General features: G+C 37.9%; 1 protein-coding gene across 5 annotated transcripts; it reads right to left on the bottom strand.

The window, feature by feature from the left end:
• Window positions 1-310: 310 nt before the first annotated feature.
• On the bottom strand, window positions 311-24,417 carry phldb2a (pleckstrin homology-like domain, family B, member 2a). 5 transcript variants are annotated; one of them, XM_082158460.1, is made up of 18 exons: window positions 24,299-24,417; window positions 19,221-19,289; window positions 15,804-16,765; window positions 13,642-13,974; window positions 10,760-10,897; window positions 10,008-10,145; window positions 9,511-9,639; window positions 9,050-9,205; window positions 8,839-8,949; window positions 7,958-8,047; window positions 7,674-7,850; window positions 7,469-7,568; window positions 6,637-6,829; window positions 3,356-3,446; window positions 3,129-3,245; window positions 2,298-2,517; window positions 1,625-1,710; window positions 311-1,535 (listed from the first exon to the last, which is right to left on the bottom strand). In XM_082158460.1, the coding sequence occupies exons 2-18, from the start codon at window positions 19,273-19,275 to the stop codon at window positions 1,395-1,397; spliced, it is 3,237 nt and encodes a 1,078-aa protein (XP_082014586.1). In that variant the 5' UTR covers window positions 19,276-19,289; window positions 24,299-24,417; the 3' UTR covers window positions 311-1,394. The 5 variants fall into 5 exon arrangements, with proteins under 5 accessions (XP_082014586.1, XP_082014588.1, XP_082014587.1 ...); XM_082158462.1 differs by having other exon boundaries at window positions 7,704-7,850; XM_082158461.1 differs by having other exon boundaries at window positions 10,760-10,894.
• Window positions 24,418-24,691: the final 274 nt, after the last annotated feature.

The raw sequence follows: 24,691 nt of genomic DNA, 5'->3' as shown, positions 1-24,691 counted from the left end.
GCAGGGATGACGTATTTTTGTAGGCCAAAACCCAGAAATGTCATTTTAGCACTTCCGGTTCCATCATTCCCAAGTCAGGAACGACTTTTTGTTTTTTTTAATGGGTTTTTGGTTAAATGCCTGAAATAAGTTCTGTGGTGAACAATATATTTTCATGTTTGATTCTATAACATAAAATACATCAGTAATTCACTTTTTTTTTTTTTAAGCTTTTGTGTCTTGAAAAAGATTGTCTCTGACATTAAACGTCATCAGCCGAACAGGTAAACTCATCTACTCACATTGCATTGTTGTGTTTATAATTGCCCTCTTGCAAACTATTATAACTGAAAAGTTCAGGGAAAATGTTTTTATACAAAGACTGAAAGAGTTTGCGGAAGCTTAGTGATGGTGATGTTGAAGTCATGTGACTATATGTAGTTCATTTATAGCCTACGTTTAGCTTTTGACTTTTGTCGATTGTATTCACGCTTCAAATTTCATAAAAGTTGTGTTAATTTGTGAAGATCATCATTATGAACAAAATGTGTAAGAATCATTAACTTTTGATAGTCACATATCTAAAAATCCTATTGTGTTTTTGTGGAGGGAACAGGGTGATGCTAACTTCAGGGTTGGCCTACAAAAATATGTCATTACTGCAGCCCTCTATAGGTCAGTACAAAAAACACTTATAATAAACAGTCTGTTTATGTCATTCTACAAGTCTTGTAGCTAAATATATAGCTATTCTCATCAGATATTGGCAAATGCAAGGCACTTGGTAAAAGAGCAAATAATATAAATTGCATAGCGATATAGAGGTCAATTAACAAAAACATTTTCCAAATGTTATTTGAAATAACATTTCTAAATTCATGTTCAGTACTGTTGGATATAAAAACAGTACTGAACAATACCCTGATGTTTGTTAGAGTCTGTATGGCACACCAGGAACACTTTGGTGTCTCATTTTTAACAAGCACAACCAGTTATTTCTTTGAGGTATATCCATGTCAAAGCTTCATTATGAGTTGGCACGTTTGTGAAGTGTGAAGACCAGTGAAGGATTTCTTATTTACAGTGCTGTTCTACGTCTCACCCCTGAAGTGAACAAAACAGGGTGAAAAATTCAAGAGTTGGTACCTTTGAAGTCCAAAAGCTGCCTCTGTAAACTCAGGACAGGACGCAGTGGGTAAAGCACCAGTTTTTCCAAACTAGGTCATGGATGACTGCAAATGCACAGTCGACGCTCTCTTCACGATCAGTCCTGATAAATGAGAATCATAAAAGTGTAACCTCTTCTGAAAGGAAGACATGGAAAATGTACCCATTACCCAGATCCTTTCAGCAGGCCGAGCTGAACTGTGAAGGTCACTTTGGGCTTGTTAAATGTCGTTACAGATGAGCCCTGCTCACACCAGGAAGTGTGTATATCCCTCCGCTCCAGTGACGATAACATCCATCCAGATTCTCATTGCTTCTGGGGAAGGAGCCACCATGTAATAAACCCGGTCATGCGTCTTCACACTAAACGTCAGGGAGGTGTTTGGGCTCTGATGGAAAATAAGAGTGTGGATGGAACATGATTAATGGGAGGAAAAAATTATCAGTTGTAACAACGAGCACTATTTTTGCAGCTCACCTTGTGTGCGTTCTTTAGGTGGTCGTAATACACTTCCTCAATGGCTTGGAAGTAGATAACACCCTTCATTTTGGTCTCATGTTTATCTGGAGAAAAATAAAACCATCTGTTTTTTGAAGAGAGCATGCGGTTCAACCTTTGTTCAATTGTTTTATTTTACGGTTTAATAATACAATTTAACAAAGGTTAAGCTAAACAAGTAAAACTCTGTCAAATAAAAGTGGTGGGTAACAGATATTTGTATGATAAATCTGCAATGATTTGCAGGTTAGTGCTGAACGTAGCCATTGTCTCCTGTGATGTCTGTGAAGGGCACAGCTCAGTTTTGCCCCCTTGTGGTGTAATCTAGTTTCATGGTAAATTTATTTTGCATCGCTTATTATTAAGGTCATCTTTTGATAATAGTTTAAGTCATCCATGGAAAAAGTTAAAACATGGAATTCAAGAAATATTCTGGATTCAATATATCTGTGGCCTGTTCATAATTAATCACTGAAAAATGGTTTTAAAAAAAAAAGAAGAAAAAAAAAGGCTGACAATTACAATACTTTACAACTCAACAAACACTCTTTTTGTTAAATATTAGAATTTAATATTCTATGGTAATTCACAGCGGGCCAAAGACACTGTTGATAAAGCTTGACAAGTCCAACTAAAAAGTCAGTGCAATTACCAGCATAATATGCCAACGTCCTTCGATTGCGGTCAAAGACGAACCAGCGCTTCTTCCATGTTTTGATTTTTCCACCCATTTTGACCAAGAACCCTCTGCAGGTCTTCTCGGTGATGGCTAGGTGAAAACAAGTTTCAGGATGGTGACCTGCTGCTTCGATGTGACCTCTCAGGTCAAATTCATCCTTTCTCACTGGGAGATAACGTGTCAAAGGACGAGACTAGAGACACAAATGGCAAAAATTAAACAAGGTCTTAAAATTGTATGAGTGTGTCAGGTACATTTATTGCGTTGTATAGGATCGACAGCATTTTATACTCATAATATAATCAATAAATATGGAAGACATAAATATTAGGACAAAAATAACCCCATTTACAAATTATGATGCAAAATACAGGCTTTGTCACAGAAACAAAATATTTCTGGATGATCAATTCTAAAATCACCTGACAGTGATGACATGGCAAAAAGTTAATTTTGGAATCTGGCTGCGTCTTATGTCATAGATTTAAAAAACAAAACAAAAAACAGATTGAGGCTTTTATGATGCATCATCTATAATTAGAATCTATCAAAAATTGGTAAAAACAAAACAAAAAGAAGAAGTAGGTTTTAAGGTTTAGAAGTACAAATATTACTAATGGAAATTGTTATATTAGAATATTTATTTGTATTTATTCTTGTTTATTCATTGTGTGTGCTTATAATAGATTATTTTCTAAATCAGTGCATCCATAATCAGAGTTTTGAATTGCATTAAATGCTGTAAGATTAATCTTCCTCTCTTCCATGTCCACTTGTCTCTATGTCTCTCTCCCTGAGATTCACCTCTCTCTCCACTAGTTTCTGTCGGCGGTTTGTCTCTTCCTGCAGTCTCCTTTCCAAGTCCTCCCTCCTCCTCCTCTCGTCTTCAAGAGCTTGTCTGCGCAACTCCATCTCCCGCTCCTGCAGAGGAGAAAGAAAACACATTCTGATTTCATTAATCTGTATAATGGAATTTTTTCGATAAGCATGCAGATGCAGAGAAAAGAAAGTTAAAAAAGAGGCCGATGTACCCTGTGCTCCAGGAGTCTGTTCTTCTCAGCTTGAGCTTCTCTTAGCATGCGCTCCATCTCCTCTATCTTCGCCATGTTAGCTGTGCTGGCGCTGTACAGACCACACGCACACACTTTTTGTTAGACACTGTGTTTTAAACTGATGATTTTCAGGTCTTAATAAGATTTTTCTAGTAAAAATAATGTATTGTCCAATAAAATCAGAGGTGTAAACCCTTAACCTCATTTGGCAATGCGTTCCAGAGCATCTTAAGGTTCAGCTACTTGGAACGACCTTGGAATGCAATAAAAATTCCTCAGACAGGATGTGTGTTTATCTGGGCTACTTAAAGGCAGACTTCTGTCTATACAGCATCCTTATAAACAGTAATAAATACATTTAAACTCTCACAGATCACAAAATACAGATGCACACACTTCTTACTTGACACAATGTTAATGCCAACAATATAATGATAGAGTTACTTTATAAAGTTGCATTTAAAGTGGATGTTACTGTGTACCAAGTGATTTTGCGAAACAATGTTGAAAATTTAAATCAACACCCAAACAAACAATTTTGTGAATATTTGTTAGATGTCTGGGGCTCGTTCTTCGTACGTTGCTTATTACATCCGAGATCAAATGACACATCCAAGATGATATCATCGTGCTAATCATGATCTGGCTAACTTGGTTCTTCGAACACACCCGTTGTTTATGATTAGTATCGCTGGATTGAGTTATCTGAGATAACTGCGCGTTCATGCGCTGGCTTAAAAGGGGATATGTATCGATAGTAGAAACATTGATCAGCAACGCTGCTATTGGCTGTTCAGCGTGGCCAAAGGGCGCGCTCAGTTTTTCTCCTCAGCAGAGCAAGAACTAATAGTCGAAGTTTATTCGGAATTTTAATGTTTAATCAAAACGCAAGGGAACACCTCAAAGTCTGCAAAAGCCAGGAGAGAGGGCTGGCAAAAAGTAGCAGACAATTTAAATCCGTTAGAAGTGGCCATGTTAGATGTTTTTATCACTTATTAGCCTATATATTTGTATTTGAATAATTGCATAATTACTTTGTTCATTGTAATGTCAGAGTCACCACACTAGAACATGGGAACAAATAAAAGTGAAGTACAAAAAATATTCTATATAATGGTAATTTTTTGTTATTATAGTCTCTTCTATAAAAGGAACTGTTAAATAAATGGTTGTCTGTTTATAAAAGCAACCAAGAAAAAGGCTAGAAAAAAAGAAAAGATCTTGAGTAATGATGAATTGCTTTGACTTGTGAAAGTGAAAACTGAAAATATTTTGCCATGAGTTATTGATCAAATGTTTCCCGAGTGTAGTTCATTGTAATGTCATTGTGTTTTCCACTTTTACACCAACACTTGTATCTGTTCCCAAGAAAGTGGTGCTGAAATATGTGCAGTAAGTGGACATTTTCTAACTTTCCAAAGGAAAGAAAGTATAAGACTTTGTAATGTCCATTTGTTTCCATTGCACTGGACAGTGAATAAACCCTCTCAGATAACTGTCATATGGAGGAACTAGCCTACCTGCAAGTGCATAAATAACTTTAACATAAATTACTTAATTTATATTTGTATGCTTTATGGCTGCAATATAAGTTGCAGGATTCCACATCTACAGAAAGGCCTACAGAAGAGTCTGCACAGACAGAGGAGACATAGGCCTACAGGTGGGCAGTGTATAGACAACTTTTCCTTTTTATTTGTTGCATGAGCATGTGTCTAATATCTCTTGTTGCAGGCACTTGACCACTGGCTTTTCTTTACAAAGAACATTTGAAATAAAACTCAAGGAACTAAGCATATTTGTCTTTTATTAAACATTTAATGAAAAGTTTTTTTTTTTCTTTTTTTTTTCAGTGTTGTATAATATGGCACATGCAACAATGTCACAGGCCCTGTCAGGTGTGCAACCCTCAGACTTTTCAGACACTGAAATCTTCCCTTTAGTTAGCCAAAGTTCATTTCATTGTGTGCCCTTGTCCTGGCTAGAGCTGCATTGTAACTGGTTTGGGTCAGGGAATGGGGTCATAAACACCTGTCTGCTGGCAGGAACATGTCATAATCACCTATAAAATAATGCAGTTCTGTTAGGATCAGCATAAGTGTATGTAATACAGTGAGCTTGATATTTAATTGTGGAACTTTTCTTACCACTTTCAAATAATGTGCATAAATGTGAATCTATGAAAATTCTTAAGTCATGCACAGATCCTGGCCATTTTGCTTTCACATTTGTGATATGGACGATTTTAGTCAACTGCCTTTTTTTTATTTTTATATAATATTATTAATCTGGAATATTAAGAATCCCAATATTAACTGGGCTGCACATTTACATTGTGAACCCCCTTTCTAATACCCTTCATTGAGGCTTTGATGGCAGTCTATGGTAGCCTATAGTCTATGGTACCAATCACGTTAGTGAAGCCTGAGTGACACATACTGTAATCGGCATGGTCATGATTGCATGATCTTCATAAAAAATTATGATAGCCCAAAAAAAAAAAAAAAAAAAAAAACTGCTTTAAAAAAAAACTGCTTTACAACATTGGGTCTTCAGTGGCTTGGAAATGCCACAAACAAACTAAAACTGTTTTTTAAGCCTCAAACCGCCAGGTAACTCCGAATGACACGACAGACAGCACTTTCCATCAAGTTCTCCGCATCTCCAATAGTGTAAAGGAAAGAGCCACTCGCAAATAATCTTAGGGCAATGCAAACAGTTTGTGCTGTAGTTAAAGCCAGACTCCGACAAGTCGAAAATAAATGTGCGTTTCCAACAATTTAATAATGTAAACGACAATCTCACTAGTCACGAGAAAAAATATACATCTTAGAAAGTGCACTATCGCGCTGCGCTGGACTTCCCGTATCAGCTCCGCTTATAAAGCCGGGATCTAATCCTGTTTACATGAAATAAGCCTGCTCCCGAGCAGGTTTAAGCTTGCGCACCTGTTGCTATGACAGCAAGTCCAGGATGAGCGTCGAAGAACCAAACAATCCAAGATCATGCCAAATCGTCAACAATCAAATCCAGCTAACTGAGTTAGCGACGTACGAAGAACGAGCCCCTGTTCAGTGTGTGTGTGTGTGTTGAAAAAAATATTGTGATTGTTATTTTAGGGAGGAGCAATGAAGGCAGGGGTGTGTTTGTTTCCAGCAAGTATCTGTAACATCTAAATGCTAAAAAACTGGATGCAAAAAAATACGATTTGAATGGTCAGAAAAGACTTATCCTGATCTTCAACAAAGTCTTGGTCTCACCTTGAGATGTTGTCCGGTGAACAGGCGGAAATGCTGGTCTCCAGGCTTTCTGTACTGTCCACGCTCATTGTGTCAAAGTTGTGTCCGTTATCCAGGTAGTGGAATGGCTCCAGGAAGACGTTTGTCTCAGAAACCGTTCTATTGGACATCTCACTCATTCTCTGCCTCTCGTCATTCAGATACATTTGACCTGCTGCAAGACCAAAGGAGAAAATAATAAAATAATAATAATAATTTAAAAGAAACATTTATTTCTCTCGAGATTTACTCATTTATATTATACATTTATCAGGGTTAGGGTACATGTATAATATGAATATATTATATATAATTTCCAACGAAATTTCAAATACTTAGAACTGTCAAAAAGAAACGGCTGTGTCAATAAACTTCACAATTTGAGGTATTATTGATGTTAATATCATTATGTGGTAAGTTATATCAATATATTTGAAATATTTTATTATATTATTTTATATATATATATATATATATATATATATATATATATATATATATATATATATATATATATATATATTTATTATATATATATATATATATATATATATATATATATATATATATATATATTATATATATATATATATATATATATATATATATATATATATATATATATATAATATATATATATATATATATATGTGTATATCTTTGTATATCTCAAATATGTATGTATGCATTTATATATATATATATATATATATATCAAATTTTTGCAAATATATCATTTATTTTTTATGCTTAAAACTTGTAGAACTGTAGACCTGTAGAAATGTCAGTGCCATGAGATGAATCAGTGTGTTACCCTTGAGCAGGCGGCGAGTGTCCAGATCACGGGAGGTGACAGACAGGGTGCGGGGGAGTACACTACCACAGCTAGAGCTTTGAGACAGCGGCATATGGGGCTACAGAATTAAGAATACAGAGACCATTTAAACCTCCCTTCCACATAAAACCATGAGCACTGAAATTTTAAATGTGAATTGCTCTTTTAAGATTGTATAAAATACTTTTCCGATGTGCCGTATCTGTTGTCTGACCTTGGGAGACAGACTGCGATTAAGAGCAGAGTTTAAGGTTCCGGAGCTCTGCCTCTCTCTTTTACGGGTCATTCCACTGTCACTCAGCAGAACTCCGCCCTCTTTACTGCAATTACTCCGCCTCCTTTCCTCCAGAGAGCGAAAGTGCTGGCATATTCAAACAGAAAGATAAAATAGTCTTTCAATATTGAAAAAATGTTTTTGTTATTCCTGAGCTTAGTTTCTTCTTTACTCATAGAATTGGTTTGCAATACCTCCTTCATGGACACAGGGTTAAGAGGAAATGCCTGACCACCTGTCAGCTCAGAGTACTTCCTCTCTAGAGATGAAAGGTTTTCCCGTTCCTGAAGTGGAATTAGAGACCATTAAGAAATGTGTAAACATGTATGAATAATCTTGCATTAGATAGCAAAATAATAAACCATGTTTCATATACTGAATAAAGAAAGATAGCACAAGTACAATTTTCAAGAAAACATTTTAAGATTCAAATGATAAACTATACATGTATGGGTCAAAAAGCAATCTGGGCATTTTGTAGTTAGTGGAACATGTCTAAAATAGCTAAAAATAAATAAATAGAGAAGTTAGGTCTGAGAAACATAATATTGTATTGTCTTTTTTGCAGATACCACTTGGTTTGATATTGTATTAAATGATTATATTCAATTACAATGATATATTGCCCGGCCAAAAAAAAAAAATGTTCTTTTTGGATTTGAATAGGCAAATGCTTAAGAGTTTATGATTTCATTTCTTAAACAACTATGTAGAAAGACAAAAATGAATGCACCTCTTGATGGAAAAAACATCACAACATTTATTTATATCAAGAGCACATCCCAAAGACTTTCAATACATTTAAGGTCTGGAATCAGAAGTTCCAATTCATGTGTGAAAATAATTCTTCATGCTCCCTCCCAATCATTCTTTCACAATTAGAGCCAAATGCATCTTGACATTGTCATCCTGGAATGTGGCCATGACATGGTTGTGTTAAGAAATGAAAAGCTGCACACTCCATCAATTAGGGTTAGAAGAACTGTTGCCAAACATATGCTAGAAACATAATAATCACTGTATATATTGTATGTAAATATATTATAAATTTCTGTGTATATATACACACACTCACCCTTTGCAGCATATAAGTGAGGTTGCTCTTCTCTTTCAAGAAGTTCTCCTTTTCCCGCTGTGCCTGCTGGGTAATCTGGGTCGACTGCTTCTTCAGGGTAAGTAGCCTCTCCTATAATGCAAACAGTTTTTGTGTAAAGAGGGAAAAAACGATTTTAAAAAGCTCTTCGACCACACACAAACACTCCAAGGTTAAAATCATCTACACACACCTTGCGAGTGACAACAGATCTCTGATATTCTGCAATCTCTCTGAGGAGTTGCTGCGTCTGCGTCTCCTTCTCTTCATCTTGACGGCTTTCTTTTTCCAGCTGCTGAAACTCCAAATCTTCAAAATGCTTTGTTTCCGCTTCTAAAGCTTCAGTGTCCTACCAAAAAAAAGCCAACAACACTTAGCATGAGGCAATATAAGTCCAAACTAAACTAACTGAACATTCAGCAATAATTCACAGGATTGTTCTAAACAGAAAAGTGACTAAAAGTCAAAGTCTCAGGAAATTTGGGTATGTTAAAACACAGAGAAGAAAGGCCTACCGACAAGAAAAAATGGTATTTCCAGAACTGTTGCAGAGAGGAAAAAACACAACAGGAAGTGTTTGTGAGAGACAGACAGCAGAATAGTTGGCCGCATAGGTGGGAGCAGATACGGGGGAGACCACGGTAACTGACTGACCCTGGATAGCTGAATCTGTAGCTGCTCCTTCAGTGCTTCAGGACAGGTGTCCAACTGGGTCTTCTGCTCTGAAATCAGCTCAGCTAGCCTCTCTACTTTAACTCTCTCAGCCTCCAACAGGGCTTTGTCCTATAGCAGTGGCGACGCGTATGGATGACATACACATACAGAGCACACAGTGGTGAGATGGACACAAATATGACGGACAGAGAAATAGAGAAATTGCAAGGTTGGGTTAGAGCAAGGAAGAGGTAAACTGGAAAATAAAGGTAAGTAGATGTGACATTGGTGGGTGTAATTCACTAATAATGGAATACATGTTTTCTTACATTTTAATTCATGAATCATGATTTCTGTGTAAAAACGTTCACACTACGTACGTACGGTAGATAAATGAGACCCTCTTGTTTGCCTTTTTGGAGACTTCGTCCTGAGGTTTTGATATACTATTTTCAATCTTTTCAAGCTGTACAAATACATTGTCAACTGATGGTTACCCGAGTTTGATTTCTTTGAGCATTTTTCTCCATGTTCCCCATTTTTTGGTTGAGCTGCTCCAGCATTTCTTTATCGCTCTGTAGCTGAGTGACTTCTGCCTCCTGCTCGCCATCTAAAAGAGCTCTCTCCACCTCCATCTAAGAAGAGATCAAGACAGTGTTTATTGACTTTATTTCCTCAAGAACAGTGTTCTTACTGTTAACTAGGGCTGCCTCTAATAGTCGACTAAACGTTAGTCGACGAAATTTTTTATTAGTCGGTTAGTCGCAGAAAAAAAAAACTCCACAGGAAGTGGTGAAGTCACGCAGTCCGTGAGGGACGCAATGTTAACTAATTACTAATTGCAACTTATTGAAATAAGTACAAAAATTACTTAAACTGTATAGAAAAATAAAAAATGAATAAAAATGAGAATAGTATATCAAATTACTAAAACTAAGATTTAAATGTATATATTAAAATTTCATTCAAAATATGAATAAATAAGTATAATATTATGTAAAAATATAACTAAAATAACACTGTTGCAGAATAAACTAATTAATTTTATCTAGAGATCAGTCTGTGAGAGACATTTACAGTAATGCTTTTGGCAAATGCTTTTATTCGAAACGGCTTGCAATTTCTGGGAATGGAGCCCATGAGCTTGGAGTTGCTAGCGCCACGTTCTACTGTTTGAGCTACAGGAATGCTTATCAAACATGTCACCTCACTTTAAAACACATAAAGCTTTTCATTTAAGCACACACACCTCTCTGATAGACTCGTCCATCTGTGTGTCTAGATCTCGGATCTTCTGTTCAAGTTCCTCAATGTTGTTAAACACCTGAATCCTCTCCTCTTCAATACGTGTCACTTCCTGCCTCAACTGCCTGTCTTCAGATACCTGCTTAAAAAAAACAAAAAAACATTCGAGATCAGGCATACTTTAAAAGACAAAGCACTTTATAAGATGACTGGTTTCAGTCCTGGATGATGATTGGGAAATTCAGTGTTTGTTCAGAACTCCTGCATTGTTCATTGTTTCTTGACTGATATAACAAACAAAATCACAATTACATGATGATCTGAAAAGATTAAGTTAAAAATAAATACAGACATTCAGACTTGACATGAGATTGAACTCTGAAATGAATATCCAGCTCCTCATGACAGCTCTTTATGGATAGTTAACTAGGCTGTTTCTGAGGCCACGAGTTTTTTCAGTGACATTGCAGAGGAATGTAGCTCAGCAACAGATGCAAGACTACAGAGCCGCATCTGTCTGATAATGGCGTCTGATCTCCATGCATTTGACATTTACCAGAAATATCTAGCAGCGGATGGGTCTGTGCATATGTTTAAATGAAAACTATGACCAACAATAGCAACTGTCATAAGAGTTTATTAAGAAATATTGCTTGAGAGAAGAGGATAAATGTGGGAGAAGTTATATGCAGATCTGCATTCTTTCCTTTCATTTCTGTTTCTTTCCAACAATTACTGTCACATGTGTCTTGAGCACATAGACGCACACACATACACAGAAAATCCACCCTGGAATAGAGTCATTTCCTGTTCCTCTCCTCTTGCAGGAGAGGCAATAACTGCCCCTGTCCCCTGAGAGTCTATTAAACTCAAACACACCATTATGTCATGATAGGCATCCAATGGAAAAACACTTATTCCACAAAGTCCCCATCTTGAGCTGGAATTTGCACCTTATGTGCTTAAAATGTAGGCGGAAACTGTCTAAGGTCAGCGTTTTAAAAGGTCAAAGTTCACTTGTGCATGTTTAGAAACAGACATCAACAGAGAGTGTGTCAGTTATAAAGACTCCACAGCATTCCCAAACTGTTTAGCATACTTTAGATCCAAGAGGACTGCATACTTTCCACTGCATCATTAGTTCAATCTGGGATATTGAGTACACAGTTGTAGGCTGCTTTAGATTTGAACACACTAGCGATGATGGTATATACAGTAAGAACAAACATCACAGTGGCAAGAAATAACTATGTAATTTGGAGATTAAATGAATAGAAGAGTGAATATCATGAAGAAATGAATGGTCATTTTCAACCTCAAATCAAAAGCTACAGTAAAAAAAAAAGATTACAAGTACGTTTTTTTCAAACCCGAATTTACTAAAATTACAACAAATACAAATTATATATAACTACAATTTAAATAACATATCAATTTCTTTCACATTACACTGATGAGAATTAGATGAATGTGTTACATAATGAGAATTTAGTAATAAAGAGATAATATTATAATATACTTAATTATCTAACTTAATTATTTTACCTAATTATCCCAGAATTAAATAAAGAAATAATAATTTACATTAAAGGGATAGTTCGCCCAAAAATGATATTTAAGCCATGATTTACTCACCCTCAAGCCGTTCGAGATGCATATGTCAATCTTTTTTCAGACGAACACATTTTCAGTTATTTTAGAAAATGTCTTAGATCTTTCAGTGGTTATAATGTGAGGCAATGGGGTCCAGCTGCTTCAAGTCCGAGAATGTGCATGCATCCTTCACAAAAATAATCCACCCGGCTCCAGGGGGATAAACGAAGGCCTTCCGAGGGTAATCCGTGCGGTTTTGTCGTAAAAATGTACATATTTAAAACTTTATAAACGAAAATAACTGGCTTCCGGTGGCGGTTGGTGCGCGTTCATGGAGATGGATGATGGCGTATGACGTAGGACGTAGCGTAGGAAGCGTCGTAACGTAGAACGAACGTGACAGCGCAGCCAGAGAGCAGAGCAAAACAAAACTCTACGTTCGTTCTACGTCACGACGCTTCCTACGCTACGTCCTACGTCATACGTCAGCATCCATCTCCATGAACGCGCACCAACCGCCACCGGAAGCCAGTTATTTTCGTTTATAAAGTTTTAAATATGTACATTTTTACGACAAAACCGCACGGATTACCCTCGGAAGGCCTTCGTTTATCCCCCTGGAGCCGGGTGGATTATTTTTGTGAAGGATGCATGCACATTCTCGGACTTGAAGCAGCTGGACCCCATTGCCTCACATTATAACCACTGAAAGATCTAAGACATTTTCTAAAATAACTGAAAATGTGTTCGTCTGAAAAAAGATTGACATATGCATCTCGAACGGCTTGAGGGTGAGTAAATCATGGCTTAAATATCATTTTTGGGCGAACTATCCCTTTAATATTCTTTACTGTCCAGGGTAGTAAAATCTTGCTTTTTTATTTACATTTTAAATATTTTTTTATTAATTTAACAGATTAAATTTGGAACATCACATACAACAAATTATTAACTAAATATAATTAAAAACACTATAAAATAAATAAATGTAAATCATTTATTTCCCATTACAGTAATGAGAATTTTAAGAATTTAGTAATGGTCATAATACACTTAATTATCCTAAAAAAATAATACCACAACACAAGCAAAAAATAAATTAAAAAAATGGCCCTACAAATACGATTCTTTCTTAATAATTTGGGTTGACCTGGACATGCTCTTGAATAGGTTGTGTGAAATTCAGAAAGTGATATTCACTGTTTGACATCATTAATGGTACATGTAGACGCAACATGTTAAAAAATACAAAAAAACTTTTTGTATTCAGGTACATATTGTGCAGTGTCTCACCTTGCTGCGGAGATGTGGAGAGGGCGAGGGGGCTGAGCTTCGTAGGCTAGTGGTGGGTGACTGCGGCCTGGTCTCCCTGTGTCCGCTGAGTCTGCGCTGTCTCTGAGTCAGTATCTCTGTCCGACCCTTACCCAGATACCCACTATCCAGAGACACAGCTGCAGAGTCTGAGAACACAGATTCATCATCAGACACCTGCAGCTTCTCCAGCTCTCGGTTGATCTTCTGCAGGTCCGACACAGCTGAGACACCCGAATCAGTCTCCATCTGGCACAGATCGGACCGGCCCAGCTCAGAGCACAGGGACAGGATGGTCTCAAGACGCTGGCGCTCCTAGAGTGGAATGAAAAATTAAACAGTCTTAGGCTTCATTGATGATATGGATTTGTTTTATGTGAAACTGATAATGGACAGTGTTTTGGGGTTTTAAAAATCTTAAAAACATTACGATAATAAATTAATATTTAAGATTCTGTTTATGTTATTTGTAATCTAATATAAAGCAAAACAAAAGCCCTTTCTACTAGTGGTCTCAGACTTTTGGATCATACACTACCTGATACATTATATTATAAACCAAACTGACTGAGCTCAATAGTCTGAAGTTAAAGTGCCCCTATTTTGTTGTTTTAAAGATTCCTAATTTTGTTTTTGAGGTCTCCTACAATAGGTTTACATGCATCGAAGGTCGCAAACACTTTGATTTTCTCATAATATACATTGCACTCAAAGTCCGTTTGAATATTCTGTCTCTCTAATCCCCTACTCTGCTCTAATTGATCAGATGGCCCAGTCTGTTGTGATTGGTGAACCAAACTCTTCCAGGCCTCAGCTACAACTACATTGTTTGAGGGAGGGTCAAAGTAGATGTTGTTCGACGGCAGCCGATGAAGAACATAGGCTGGAATTACGCAAACTTGTTACAAACCTACGTAGGTATGTTACGGAAGTGAGACTGGAATTGCTGACAACTCTTTTCAGCAGTTCAGAATCTATTCTTTTTTTTTAGGAGACCATAACTTTATTTGTTGTACACTTTGGTCTTTAAACCTTTTCAGACCTTTTACATTTATAAACAGCTTATATTCGAAAAAGATAATAGGGGCACTTTGATCTTTGAAATATTCGATTATACATAAAATGCACCGTTTATTTGATATATGATTTGTATCATTGATGACTCTTTAGCAGTGGGTTGTGGGATTTGGCCCTGTGGAACGGAACTAATTTAGTTGCACAGACAAACAAACACACATACATTCACTCCACACGCCCCTGTGATCAGATCAGATGGTTTGCTTTAGCTCAGTTATCATGTGACCTAGAGGCAACATTTCAAGATCTCATAAAGGTCTAAGTGAAAAGCAAAAACTAATTTAACGCGTGTTTACAAGCTGGTTCATCACACTCAAGGTTTTGATTTAGCTGTGAATGTAATTTCATTAAGTCTCTAGAACATGAAAGTGTGAATAATCCAGTGGATAGCACTTATAACGCTCCAGGCCAAGAACAGATCAAAGTCCTCTTGACACTTTCATGTCTAACCATTCTCTCAAAGGATGCAAACTGAAACCAAAAAGCTGGATTCAAGGCTGAGAATTATAGGTAATTAAAGTTGAAACAATATTTCACAATATTAGCTTAATAAACTCCCTCACTTTTTGATTTCAATTAATTTATTCTGATATACTTTAAAATGATTAGCATTTTTTTTTAGAGCCGTAGCAATAAGAGTTAAGCTAAGTGCAATAGTAAACTCAACATAAGGCACCTAACAAATTTGCACCTCTCCCATGTTAGTTATGCAAGGATGTTAGGTTTCTAATCAAATATATTATATTTTAGCTAATATATTAATAATAATATAATAAAATATAACATAATAAAAAGCATAATTTCAATTTTTTATATAAAACATAAAAAAATTATATAACATGAAGGGTAATTAAAAGGCATTAATTATATACTATATTATAAAATATATTATATAAATTATAAAATAATATAACATTAAAAAGATACTTAATAAAAACAATTTTTTAAATATAATAAAATTACTAATAATAAATCCAATAATAATATGATATGTGATTTAACCGAATTCTGAAACCTGGTTGAGACTCCCTGGTGTGTTTGTTTTGGATGAGTGCAGGTCTTCTTACCAGTCTTTCCACTTCCTGTTCTCGAAGTCTCTCATCTCTTTGTCTCTGATGATAATCTCTGAGCTCTTCTTTTCCACTGAGAGAACTGATACTGCCCCTTCTCGGCCCCATGCCAGGCCCCAGGCCTCCTTTACCAAATGACAACCGCCTTTCTCCAACTCCTAAATCCAAACATGGGGCAGATCCCACAGAGCAAAGGCTGGCCCTGCGAGAACTGCTGGTCACGTTGGCTATCACAGTCACATCTGGTGGTTTCTCCAAGGATGGAAGGCTGCGGCGTGGTTTGGTGGTACGCCGGGGAGGCAAAGAAAGCATTGGGGCGTCTCCTCGATACAACCTGGGCAGAGAGCGACTATGTCCACCCAGGCCATTCAGAGAGCCGGTGGAGTATTTCCTTTGGCGGAGCAATGGTTCAACAGTGGACTCCCCATCTCGTGTTAGCAGTCTGCGCCCCAAGCGAGGGCTGGAGGGCATGCTGGCTGCACCACTTGGACCTCGGCGGGATGAAGGAAGAGCATCAGTCATGTAGGAGGAAGAAGAGCCGTTCCACATAGAAAGGAGTGAGCTGGCAGTGTTGGGATTTCGTCCTTCTAAAGGGTGGCAAATCAACAGGTTGTCCTGCCATTGGTGCCGGCCACGGGTTTGGCTTGGGACTGGACTTATGGGGCGCTCTGATTGGTGGGGTGATGGTGGCATGCTCAGGCTGCTGGAGGGTGTGTAAGGGGAGGGAACTCGAATAGAAAGGGGTGGACGGTCCTGTAGATAGGAAGAAGCTGAGTGGGGACTGGGAGGGGAGGACAAAGTGAGGTAACCGCGGTCTGAAGTAGCCTTTAAGCTGGCCTCCAGAGCGGACTTCCTGCGCTGCAAGCTCTCCATCAACTCCTGAAGCTCTGCCTTGGAGCGTGTGCCACGAACACAGGATCCAACCAATGTGCCGCCATTGGAATGAAACTTTGTTGTGTCTGGTGAAAAAAAAAAAAGGTAATTTATGCCTGTGCACCAAGTGTGCTACACAAGTCCTGAAAAGTGAAGCCAAAATGTTTTGATCAGCCCCAGGTGGCTGGACCAAGTATAGGTCATAAACCCCACCCTCTTCATGTAATCTAATGGGACGTGAGACAAACTAAATCAAATTACACTTCAAATAAATGTTTTCCAAAGATGGTTTCTGTCATTTTAGATAGTTTTTATCACGCTGATGTAAGTTCAAGTGTTATTTTGTTATTATTTTTTTATAAGTTTGGTTTTAGTTAGTTAGTTACAGTAGTGTGACATCATGATTGCCAGCTGAGATTGTCTCTGAGCGAAGTAGTCACTGATTTCCGGGAGGAGATTGGAACTTTAACTTTAATTTCTAAATTTCCATAACTGTTTATTTCCCACCGACATGAGCTGTTCTGCAGTAAACTGTACTAACAGATTCTGCAGGAGTGTGGGCGGGGCCTTGATACCACGGATCCACTTCACGCTCACTATTGTGCAGACTCGGGTCCAGAGTCAGCGCAAGATGTCAGCGTCATTGGGACATTGGTGGCTTCACTTTTCTACAATGGAGGAGAGTGAAGGTGCGTCGTCCATCTTTTTTTACAGTCTATGCTGTGACAATTCAAACATGGTGCCTACTGAGGGATCGAGATAGATTTGAATCGTTCATTCATGGCAAACTTAATTTGTCATTGACCTCTCAAATCTCTTCAAACTGACTTAAATTTCAGTCTGTTCCTTTAAAAAAAGCCATCGTATGGCTTTAGAAGACTCTCAGACACAAAGGAAATTTTAATTCCTCATGATATGACCCCTTTAAGGTTTAATATACACAAAGTCTTTACCTATAAATTCCTCTGATATCAAGTGGTGGAAAACCAAAGCCAAATGAAACATCTGGAGGCATGCAAATTTTAATGGAGACTGAAATTACATCAGGGAAATGAAAGAGCAGTTTTGCATTTAACTGGAACCATCAAGAGTTGTAACGTGACAAACCCTTGATGCGATCTTGTTTTAATACAAAAGCTCAATGTTTGGAAAGGTTGTCATAGACACGAGCACAAACAAGTTTGCAAAATCTGACAAAATAAACAGAGAAATCAGACATGTGTTCTGGCTAATTTTGGGGTTTTGCTGAAGTTCAAGGGGCACATGTGCTCAGCTGACTACAGCTTTCTCATACAAATCTCAGCCCACACAAATATGGATGCCTTGGGTTTTAGGGGGGAAAGCGTTGCCTAAAAATGGAAGAACCACAGCCAGAATGGGTTTGTACTTTCTGGCACGTGAGCAGAGGAAAGGGACCGGGTTAGAACTCCTCCGCAACCGGAGTGTGATTTGTGGGAGCAGTGGTGTCTTCGTCGGGGAACACACAACATGCGTGTGGACCACCTGTACTCCAGAATGTTTATCTCTGTTTTGGGTTGTAAATCATTTTAGCTAAGTGGTTGACCTGGAGCCATATGGATGAGATTTCACGTTGTCATTTATTTACAAGGTAACATGGTCATTTGTACAGCTGCAGCTACATCGTGGTAAGATGAACGTTTGTATAAACTCAAGGTCTCTCAGCCAACACAAAGCCCACAGAGAAAGAGACAGAAAGAGAAAAGAAGAGAAGAAAAGCAGAGGTGGCGCTTTCCATGAATACATTACACTTTGGGTCCCATAACTTTTTTCTTTTTTTTGCAAGATCCATTAGATAAACCATTATGTAACATAAAATTAAGCCTGCATGAAATAGCACTGTCCTACCTCGAAAGTCTTGATCTTCTTAAATGTATACAACTAAAATTATACAATGTTAAAATCACTTGTTGAATCTCATTACAATTTTTTTTTAAATATAATAATAAAATATATATTTAGTGTTTCTTGCTAGAATTACAAATGTACACAAATCTGGGTTTTAAACTATTTAGACATATCCCAAACCTCATTTAAAATGAATAGAAAATAAAAAGATAGATAATATTTAGTTTGACCTTTGAAGTTGGCTATCAATATTTTTTGAAGTTTAAGCAAATCCTTTTACTGACATTTAGTTTAGAAATACCTAACTATTAAACGCTTAAGGCCCTATTTTGTATCCTATTCGTGGAAAATTACAAGTAATGTTTAAAAGTGATTGGAAAGAAGGAAACAACATTCATTGGGACTGATGACCATATTTACATGTTTAACAAACAAGCAAACAAACACAAAATAGCGCAGAAGAGCAGAACAGATGGCACTGAACTGCAGTCTTCCTGTGTATAAAACAGTCTGCGGCATGATAATGGAGGGGATCAATTAGGCTGCAAGCAAGTGACTCCGTTTATGAAAAGAGCAGATTGGATCAAAGCCGAAGAGCTGATCGGGGGGGTGTGGGGTGGTGGTCGGGGTGCAGGATTGGGGGGTTTGGGGGGGAAGGTAAAAAATGTCACTCACCCGTGCTGAGGGACAGTGCGGGTCCTGCAGTCTTTTCAGGCAGCATGTTCTTCATGTGATTTGCCTCTTCTGGGTGGTTGAAACTAGGGATGGGGCCGATCCGATCCAGTATCGGTATCGGGACCGATACCAACGTAATTCACGTATCGGATTTTCCCGATCCAACCTGCGGAGATATCCGATATCCTTGAGTCATGTCTGCGCTTTAACGTTGTCTGCTGAAATGACTCCAAAAGTGATTCCCGCCGGCTAGTCTGCTAGCTGGCTGCAAACTGCGGAATGGATTTCCTGAACGGAGGCGCGGCTCAATGAGACACAGAGTTATGAGACACGCCACCGCTCAGGAAATCCATTCCGCAGTTTGCGGCCGCTGTGTGGAAATTCTTCACACTGGAAACACCGCAGAGCAAGACAGCAAAATGCAATGTTTGCAAAGCCGTAATTCAGAGCTCGTTGAAGCTCCCACGCGTCGTACAACACAACGAATGCAATCAAACATTTAAAAAAGCACCACGTTACTGTGCGTTCACACCAAACGCGAATAGCGCGTCAAATTCGCGTCTGTCGCGTCTAGTTGGACGCTTGAATATTTTGAATCCATTCGCGCGCCCAGAGCGAAATTGACGCTCGTAAAAAGCAAAAGTTTGAAGCGAAATTGACGCGCGTCTGAGGCGAAATCCGCTTGTCTGTTTGCACATGGCTGATGTTGATCGAGCATTCATCGAGAGAGTTACAGCATCGGAGCGAGGATCACCCTTTAGATAGTGTGTGTGTGTGTAAGATGTTTACACTTGCACTTTTCTTATATTTCAAGACTCAAGTATTTGACATTTTGGGAATGTAATAAATATTGACATGACCTACAGTTGCATATTTGTTTTCAGAATGGGATTTTTCCTGTTAACAGGATTTACTGTTTTTCTGACTTCCTTTTCTGACCTTATACTTACCATACATGCATAAATACGTAGGCCTACATATCATACTTGCCTGTTGAGAGGAGTTTATTTCAGCATCATATAAAATAAACAATAATGATAATAATAATATTAAAGCAAACACAGCTCTGGTATCGGAATAGTATCGGTATCGGCCGATATCCAAATTCAGGTATCGGGATCGGATCGGAAGTGAAAAAATGTGGATCGGTGCATCCCTAGTTGAAACAGAAAAAAAGATTTACCCAGACAAAGAGTACACCCTGAGGAGAAACCACACCACACACACATTTTAACATAAAAATATTGTGCTTGCACTGGTGAGGAAATGAAGCTGTAATAAATCATTACCTCAGACGTACAAGCCCACAAGAATGATACACATTCACAGTAGTTTTAAAAGTTATGATGACCAAATAAAGTTACATAAAATGACAAAGAGCTATGGTATTTAGAAGACAAAACTCTTTCCCCTCTTCATGTCTTGATATGAATTCAGCTCAATAAGACAGAAAGAGAAAGAGAGACACAGTCTCATGATTAAGTAAAAAAACAGATCCAGAAAGAGCTCAGATTTCAGATCCAGTTTGAAGTTTCTTCTAAAGCATAGTCCACAGTCTTTCAGAAGACTTAAATCCACAAGACTGGTTTTCCCCTTAAGTCTGGTGACACATCCTCTCTCTCCCTTTCTTTTTCTTTTCTTTCCCTCTCTCTTTACTTTTTACTACTGATTTTATCTCCAGACATGGGCTTAAACTGACAAAACCTCCTGGTGGCGATGTCCTCAATTGGAAAAATTCCTATTCATAAATAAAGCAAAAAAGTGTTTAAATACTTACAAGTTAAAAAAATGCAAATTAGGTGTAGGGTTTGTATCTATTAATTATAATTATCCCTACATAAAAAAAAAAAGAAGTGTGAAAAGTAAGAAAAATATTTTAAAAATCTGCAGATTTGCGCGTGTTTTGGGAAATGTCTGACTGATTAAAAAAACACTAGCTATGTTTCCATCCAAAGTTGTGAATTTAACTTAGGCGCAAAATTGAAATATCACATAAAACATTTGCAAATAAAGCAGTGCTTTCATTCCACGTGTTCCAGAGTACAAAATCGTCACTTCTTGGAAAATTGGTGTAAAATATCTGTAATAAAAATGGAAGTTTTCGTACATCATAATTGACTTACCAATAAACGCAAAGACGTGAAAATCACAGAGTGGTCAGGGGTGTTCACTGATATGCTCACACAAAAATCGCTGCAAAAGATGCTTTCCAACAGGTTTTATCGTAGTTTTTGTCCAACTCCATTGACTTGTATTGGATGAAAAACTACAATAAAACCTGTTGGAAAGCATCTTTTGCTACCACAGAAACCGAAAATTCTCGGGACAGCAGCATTTGTCCAAATTTCAATCTTAACCATTGTATTTCATCAGAAACGATCTGAAAACAGGGCTTTAAGTGTAAAATACCGAACTTGTCCTTTAAAGACATTTTCTAAACGTCTATTTGACATCTGAGAGGAAACGTCCTAAAGACGTATTGCAGATGAGCAAACACTCTAAAAAATACATCTTTCAGATGTAACCACGCATATCAAATAAACGTCTCATGTGCGATTAGATAATTCCAAAAGTAAGTAGACAACTCAGACACTTAATATCGCTGCTTTATGTCACGTCACATCCAAACTTGAAATGACTTGAAAATGTGATTTGTGAGGGTTTTTTAGTGAGCAATCAGTTGCGTGAAATTAAAGGTAGGCCTACATCTCTGTCTGTGACTAACATGACGCCTCCAGTGTTCACCGAGTTTTTAAATCGCTGATGATCCTAAATTAAGAAGAACAGCTGAAAATTCATTAAATAAAATATCCATGAAATATAAAAAAAAAATGTATGCATTCTTAGATTTATTATTTTGGAATGGATGTAAAAATTTGATGTGGATTTATACTTTTTAATAAATAGAACAATAATTGCATTGTTACTTTAAAAATCAAAATAGAGTTGTTTTGTAAAGTGCCCCTATTATGCTATTTCAAAGGTTCCTAATTGTTTTAAAGGTCTCCTACAATAGATTTACATCCATCAAAGGTCAAAAAACATATTTTCTCATAATATAGCCTACATTGCACATCACCTCATTTCTCGAAGAGTCTGAAAACGGTCTGTTCTAAGATTCCGTCTCTCTTAAACCCCTCCTTTTCCATGAGCCTACTCTGCTCTGATTGGTCAGATGGCCCAGTTTGTTGTGATTGGTTTATCAATTACAAATTTGTTACAATGTTACATAGGTGCCGTGCACTTTGATCTCTAAAACTTTGCAGACCTTTTACATTCATAAACAGCCAGCTATATTTACACACTGCATAAAAGGTAACTTCGAAAAAAGCATAATAGGGGCACTTTAACCTGAAAAATGTGTCAACATTAGTGTAACTGGAACATGAATTTATATTTAAATAAAAAAAACATTAAAAACACAATGAGGACTTTGACCTTCTGCCACATGTATAATAATCAACGCGCAAAAGACATGCTGTAAGCACACAGGCTTTTCCTGAAACACACTGCATGAACACTCAAACTCTCCCACTCCTGCAGTCTGTGGCTGCCTATGAGGAGTCTGCGAAGGAAGTGGGGGATCGTTTTACGCTGTCAGCGACACAATCCTTCACCGAGTTCACCATCGCCAGCCACCTGAGAAAGCTTTGGCTTTCCTCTAAACCAACAAAGGGCTGAGTTGATTGTCTTATCCAGACAGAGGCAGAGCACTGGAAAATTTTCTTCATCTTCTTGCCCCATTTGTCAATAATTATGTGAACTGTGACGTTGCATGGTAGATGTTTCATTGTTATTGAAACAATGCAGTTACTTGGAACGAGGTGATGAGGTACTTCAGCTGCAATGTTATGATATGTGGTTATAGCTCAGGCTCTCTCAAATGTGCCAAATTCTCAGGTCTCTTGCGATGACTCTCTCACACTCTCTCCATCACCGGCTGACACCAACTCTCAAACATATAGAAACCCTCCCTTCCCTCCCAGCCTAAAGCACATCATTTGATCAGCATAGTCTTGGACTTAAGGAGTGTACAATTACATACTATATGTCTCCATAATGGTATATCATGTGTAGTGCAATCACTGCTCTCTAAAGTTTAACAGCTTGCTTAGGTTTTTGCAGTCTGTTCCCAAGATCATAAACTAGAGTTTCACTAAACTCTGGAATTTCCAGATTCGGGTCTGCCCTGTACAAACCACATTCATTCTGTGTGATGATTTGCAGCACTTGTCAGCATTTCAGCACAAAGACCCTGCCAAAGTGATGACAGAACAGAACAAATAGTGCCATGCTTAAAGATTTTATTCATTTTAGGGCTATCTGCAGAGGTCTATAAACCAATATTCCAGCAAAGCTGACCCTAAGAATTTTCCATGTTAACCATAGTTTCCATCAAATGCATTAGTTACTATAGTTCCTTCCTATACTAAAGTTCTACCACCATATACATTGAGGGTATATATATCTGCATCTCTCTGTGTCTGTGTCTGTGTGTGTGAGTGAGTTGAGTGTGTGTGTGTGAGAGAGAGAGAGAGAGAGAGAGAGAGAGAGAGAGAGAGAGAGAGAGAGAGAGAGAGAGAGAGAGAGAGAGAGAGAGAGAGAGAGAGAGAGATTAAAAGAATGTGGATGCACATGAAACAGAAAAACACATCTGAACAAGTTAGGAGAGTACTAACACTGAGGCAGCCTATTGCACTCACCGCTAATCGCTTTAATATACTGGGATTAAGCGAGTTAAATATCAACGATCTGCTCGCTCGCGCCGCAAAGCAAACAACCACACACGCGACTCTGTTTAAACGCCATTCACTGGCGTCACGTCGTGTTTGTCAGTCTAAAGTTCTATAAACATGCCTTTAACCTACTTTACTGCAGAACAAAAGCAGAACACGACGGCTCAGAACTTCTCTGTCAATCCCTACCCGACTTTGGTCCACAAAATTAATTTCCAAACAATAATTCTTTTGAAACTATGCAAAACGCCTAACTTAATCGTATCAACGCAGTTACGCTCTTCACTAAGCTCCAAGTGATTTTTCTTGAGCTCTGTTTGCAGTTGAAGGATTAAAACTAACCTTTATTTAGTGTCCCATTGACGAAGCATCAGGAGGAGAATGATGCGCGGTCGGTCCTCTCTGTGCCCGACCAGTTTAGCATGACAAAAGAGGACAGACGCGATGCTGAGTGAGTGCGGCAAGACCTTGGCCGTGTCTGCGGACACGCCTCCTCTCAGCGGGGACGCGCTTCAGTGGAACTCTGGCTTTTTGGTTGATCGAGAACGCGCTCTAATGGAACTCTGACTTTTGGCTGATCAGACAGTGACTCACACACTACAAATTGACGTAGTTCATACTTCACTTGCATTTAACGTTTCTGACTAACAGAGGTTGTGTGATCTACCTCCTACAAATTTGATCATGCCGATTTAACACATATCCTCTGTTGTAACTCTGTTTTCTGTTTGCTTA

This window comes from Leuciscus leuciscus (assembly GCF_965113295.1).
Source record: "Leuciscus leuciscus genome assembly, chromosome: 24".
In the NCBI taxonomy this organism is placed as follows: domain Eukaryota; kingdom Metazoa; phylum Chordata; class Actinopteri; order Cypriniformes; family Leuciscidae; genus Leuciscus; species Leuciscus leuciscus.
The sequence above is the reverse complement of the archived record's forward strand: the minus strand, read 5'-3'. Positions and strand labels throughout refer to the sequence as shown.

What these genes read in the sequence shown, in the direction of transcription:
- phldb2a (XM_082158460.1), bottom strand. Translation starts at nt 19,275, where the DNA reads ATGAAGAACATGCTGCCTGAAAAGACTGCAGGACCCGCACTGTCCCTC. An exon ending in AGATACGGCACATCGGAAAA is followed by an intron (nt 7,569 to 7,673) that starts GTATTTTATACA and finishes TTAATTCTGTAG; the next exon opens with CCCCATATGCCGCTGTCTCA. An exon ending in AGAAACTAGTGGAGAGAGAG is followed by an intron (nt 2,518 to 3,128) that starts GTGAATCTCAGG and finishes TTGTGTCTCTAG; the next exon opens with TCTCGTCCTTTGACACGTTA.